Below are 5,563 nucleotides of genomic sequence, written 5' to 3' on the forward strand. Positions count from 1 at the left end.
ATTGCCAAACTATATTTTCAAGAAGAGCATCATTAGCACAAAACAGATCTCGAATCCCCATACCACCAAACTTCTTAGGGGTCACCAACTAAACAAATTCATGCCTCTACTATCATCTTGACCTTTTCAAAGAAAGCTCTGCATCATAGATTCTATCTTATTGGATATCCCTTTAGGAAAGAAAGATACTTGCATGCGGTAAAAAAGAATCGCAGCCACTACTGAATTGATCAAACATAGTCTCCTGCCTTGTTAAACAATTTTCCTTTTCAGCTGGTTAGCCTCCCTCGAATCTTGTCTAGAACATCATTGAACGTTGCTCACGTCACCTGAGAGTGACAAAGGGTAACCCCTAGATACTTGTCCAAGTTCTAGACAAATCTGATAGATGATACCCTAGTAAAAATCTCTTTCCTTGTTGTTGAGACATTCTTAGAACATAGCGCTTTAGATTTCTCCACATTAACCTTCATCCCAGATGCAGTTATTCAAAGGAATCATTACATTTTAAACTTGCCATTTTTTAGCTTTACATAAAAGAAACAAATTATCGGCGAATATCAAATGAGAAATTCTTGGACCCCTTCTAAAAATAGCAACCAGCTTCCACAAGCCCCTATCAACTTGATGATTAATAAAGTAGAACAATCTTCCCATACACAGCACAAACAGATATGGAAATATTGGGTCTCCTTGTCTGAGTCCCCAGCTATGAGTGAAGCTATTTAATCTCTCCCCATTTCAATGGATAGACAACGACGAGGCAGTGACACAACGCATAATCAGATTGATTATAGGGGTAGGAAAGCAAAAACTCCCAAGGGTATGTTCAGAAATCTCTAATCAACTCTGTCATAGGATTTATCCATATCAATCTTAAAGGCCAAAGTACCTTTCTTCGACTTTATTTTCTTCATGAAGTGAAAAACCTCTTGTGCAATAATAATGTTGTCAGGAGTTTCCCTTCCTAGAATAAAACCTCCTTGAAGGGCCCAATAATGTCTGTAAGATGAAGACAAAGTCTATTATCCAAGATCTTTGTTATAATTTTGTATACCATATTATAGAGACTGATAGGTCTAAAATCTTTCATGAAAACCGGGGCTTCTACCTTCAAAATAAGAATCAGGAGAGTTTCCATTATTCTCAGATCAATATCCATACCAAAGAATGCTTGACTAATCATAGTCCAAACATCAAAACCAATAATCTCCCAATAATCCTTTAAGAAGAAAGGCCCTGACGCCTTAAAAGAATGCATACTAAAAATAGCTGACTTAACTTTCTCTAATGTAACTGGCGCTATAAGATTACAGCAAGCATCCTCATTTAGGGAAGGAACCGGCACTTCACCAAGACATTCTAAATCCACATTTTTCAATTGGCAGAATAAACTTTTAAAAAGGACTCAACTTCCCTGTAAGGGACATCCGGATCCATTTCTCACATCCCATCCTGAAAAAGTAGACCATGAATTTTGTTATGTTTCCTCCACACCAGATTCTGAACATGAAATTAATTGATATTTTTATCTTTGAAATTTATCCACTGCTCTTTAAATTTCTGAATCTATAAAAATTTCTCTTATACGAGAGTGTTATTGTAATTGTTAATTAATTGTCACTCTTTTTGTTGCATAAAAGAATCTTTCATCACTTCCAGCCGCTTTTGTAAGAAATTAATTTAACGCTCTAACTCGCTTTTCTTAATAAAAATATTGCTGAACACTTTAAAATTAAATTTTAGAGAATTTTTCTATACTTTCAAAAGTTTACCGTATACTTACCTATAGTCAGACCACCATAATTAGATTATGAGGAGTGTTAGGGGACAGCAAGTTTTATATTTTGTAATAATTAATTAGTTATCAATGATATTTTTAATAGTGTAAGATTACATCCAATAATATGCGATCACTCATTTTTTTTTAATGATTAAGTGTTGGCCAAATTTAAAAAAAAATGCTGGTCCTATAATTTCTCTTAGATTATAATATCTCTAACTCCCTATATGCGAGATATATAATTTTAAAATTAAAAAATAAAAATAAATAATTTCGCTATTAACGAAAACATTGGAAATATCACAACTAAATATATCATCCTCCAAAACCACCTCGGCGCGTAACTATAAAAAGCAATCTATATTAAAATTTTTCGGCCAATAAATGAAAGTAGGTAATATAAATGACAACCAACAACCTTTGTATACAAATCAATATGATAACACCATTTAGTACTAAATATCTAATACATGTTACAATTTTAACAAGGTGTTTTTTTTTATTTAATGTATACATGCTTTATAAACTATTAATCGACAATGAAAAACATTTAATTTGTCTGATTGCTCATCACTTAGTCTCTTAACCGAAGTATTATGAATTCAAATTTCATCTTAAATATAAAAATAAGTTTAATTAATTTAATAGTTAGTTCAATAGTTTGTTTAAATAAGTATTTGTGGTTCGAATTTTATTTTGTGTATGCAAAAATTTATTGACTAATAATAAATCTTTAAATGAAATTCAGTACCGTAACAGATTAATTCTTAACTTATCGAACTGAAAAATACCATAAAAAACAAAAAATAAAAACAAAAAAAATTAAATTAGTCACTTATCATCTTGAAATTATTCGAAAAAAAGTATAATTTGATAATATAGAATTTACCAAATCAATCATCACTTACATAAACATTAATGAGTTAATTAAAGAAAAATATTTTATATATTTTCTTAATTAATATCTATAATTTCTATACATAATCTCTTTTATATTATTTGATAAAATGGATCTATCGTTTTAACTTCTCACTTGGTCATATTTCATTATTCAAAAAATTACCCAAAGGATGCCAACTAAGAAAATAGAGATACTTAGAAACAATCAAACAAAAATAATTTAACCTCTATGGATCCTATAGTTTTCATATTATTTTGATTGTAAATATAAAATGATAATTAAATATATTAATTGATTGACTCAACATAAGTAAGCATTACAAATCAGTGTTTTTTCATCTAGTAATTATTTTAAAAATTTTAATTATAAATAATGAAACCTATTTACTATGTATCAATTTTACTTTTTAGTATAAAATAAAGTAAAATACATGTCAATTATTTTTAAAGAAATGAAAAAAGCAAATACAGTAATAGTTAGCAGTTACTATCACCCAATAAATCAGCCACAAGACCATAACATGCACCACACAAACACAGGCTTCTAAGTCTTCTTATTCTCATCAATTTCTCAGAAAACAACAACAATGTCTGAAACACCTTCCACCACTGACCCTTATGAATTCCTCAAAATTAAGCTCAACCCCGATGGTGCTTCTCTTACTCGAAACTACCAAGTTCCCTCCGTTCCTCCCTGCCCCATCGTAGAACCCCACGCGCCACCTGAAGAACAACAAGCCATCTCCAAAGACCTCCCACTCAATCCAGCCACAAACACCTCCCTCCGCCTCTACCTTCCCCACCCTCCTCCGCCGTCAAAGATCCCCCTCCTCATCTACATCCACGGCGGCGGCTTCATCCTCTACCACCCTTCCACCATCTTTTTCCACTACTCCTGCAACTCCCTCTCCGCCTCCCTCCCCGCCGTCGTTGCCTCCGTCGACTATCGCCTCGCGCCGGAGCACCGTCTCCCAGCTGCATACGATGACGCAATCGATGCCATTAAATGGGCCCAGGCCCAGGCACAAAACCCGGCCCAATCTGACCCATGGCTCCGCGACTACGTCGATTTTGATAAAACCTTCTTAATGGGAAGCAGCGCTGGGGGAAATATAGTGTACTTCGCAGGTCTACGTGCACTCGACCTTGATCTCTCGCCGTTGAATATTCGAGGGATATTAATGAACGCTCCTTATTTTAGTGGGACCCAGAGGTCAAACTCGGAGCTTCGCTGGGTCAACGATCGGATTCTTCCCCTACCCGCAAATGACCTTATGTGGGCGTTGTCGCTGCCCGAGGGGGCTGACCGCGATCACGAGTATTGCAATCCGACGGCTGCGGATGCGGTTCACGGAGAAAAGATCGGACGGCTACCGATGTGTTTTGTGAACGGGTACGGCGGGGATCCTTTGGTGGACAAGCAGAGGGAGTTAGCTGGGTTGTTGAAGGCACGTGGGGTGCACGTGGATGCTCATTTTGTGGACGATGGGTTCCATGCTGTGGAGTTATTTGATCCTGAGAAAGCAAAGGCTTTGCGTGAAAAGATCAAAGGTTTCATTCATGCAGCTACTTCTAAATCTACTTTGTGATTTGATTTGTTAACGTGAATAAAAAATGTATGGAATTCTAGTTAAATTACTAAAGTTTTCATGAGTTGTTGTTTAGTAAAAATGGAGTAACAAAAACTAAAAATAAAGATATATATGTGAATGGCAATATCAAGATTAAAGAGATAGATAATATTCTGTGTTATAAAATGGGCATAAGTATAATTATTATTATTATCAGCCAGCTGGTTGGTCGTCATATATATGGTAATGTACCTATATATGGAACTTTATATATTAAGATATATTGATGAAGGAATTGAATATTAACTTTATTTGGCTGCATAAGGTTAAAGGTGAATGCTGTCTTGGATGGATCATCGATATGCTTTTATAGCTGGTGCTTAATTATATTAGTACTCATAAGTCACAAGACTATATATTATTACATTTGTACATCGTAACGAAGACGTTACGTAAAATGTACAATGTTCAGAGTAAAGTACGAAGATTTGATTAGATTTGCATGTGACAATATTATTATGTAATCGTTTCATATACTTTAACTTTAGTTCTTTAATTTTTGACTGTGTAGTTGAGAATTTTTCTCTTTTTTGGTTCCTAAAAAGTAGTACTTGATATATTTCATTGAGCGACGTAATTTAATTTAGTAATGATATGTAAGTTGAGCCATTCAGAACGTTACTGCTTATTGCTACACAGAAACGCATATTTGTGGACAATAACGACAAAGGTAGAACAAAGTAGTTCAAAGGAATTGAATATTATCTTCATGCGATTCGTTTGATACTCGAAAATCGTTAAATAATTTAATAGATTTAATTAAATATCATATAACAATTATTAATTATTAATTTCATGTGAAAAAAAATAATGCAGTTGAATTTTCGCTTTATTTTTTTTCCTTACCTTAAAGGGTTAGGCAAAAATCCAAATGATTATTATACACATTAGCTGTTGGGCGTTGATGACAAGAACATTGGGCACAAAGACATATATAGCACATTGTCATACACTCACATGACCCCAATCTAGCTAATTACAGGTTAGAAATAAATTATTCAAATCTCCTCCAGTTAATTTACATTTTTAGAAAAGTAATAATTTTATAATATAGTATAAAATCTTTTATAATTATTTTTTTTGCCTTTTTTATTCTATCAATTTAAATTTTTAAAATAAGTAATTTTATAATATTATACACACAAGGATATGATTAGAAATTTTCAAATTTTTTTAACCTTAACTTAATATATAAAAGTAGTGAATATTCTCCTAGTTATATTTACTCGAGAATACGTTTAGTAGTGTA

At 33.2% G+C, this 5,563-nt stretch overlaps 1 protein-coding gene across 1 annotated transcript; it reads left to right on the forward strand.

Moving 5' to 3' along the window:
* Nucleotides 1-3,080: 3,080 nt before the first annotated feature.
* LOC112754308 (probable carboxylesterase 8) lies at nt 3,081-4,326 on the forward strand. The gene has a single exon (XM_025801924.3). The coding sequence runs from the start codon at nt 3,271-3,273 to the stop codon at nt 4,270-4,272; it is 1,002 nt and encodes a 333-aa protein (XP_025657709.1). The 5' UTR covers nt 3,081-3,270; the 3' UTR covers nt 4,273-4,326.
* Nucleotides 4,327-5,563: the final 1,237 nt, after the last annotated feature.

This window comes from Arachis hypogaea, chromosome 2 (genome assembly GCF_003086295.3).
Source record: "Arachis hypogaea cultivar Tifrunner chromosome 2, arahy.Tifrunner.gnm2.J5K5, whole genome shotgun sequence".
NCBI lineage: Eukaryota > Viridiplantae > Streptophyta > Magnoliopsida > Fabales > Fabaceae > Arachis > Arachis hypogaea.

What these genes read in the sequence shown, in the direction of transcription:
- LOC112754308 (XM_025801924.3), top strand. Translation starts at nt 3,271, where the DNA reads ATGTCTGAAACACCTTCCACCACTGACCCTTATGAATTCCTCAAAATT.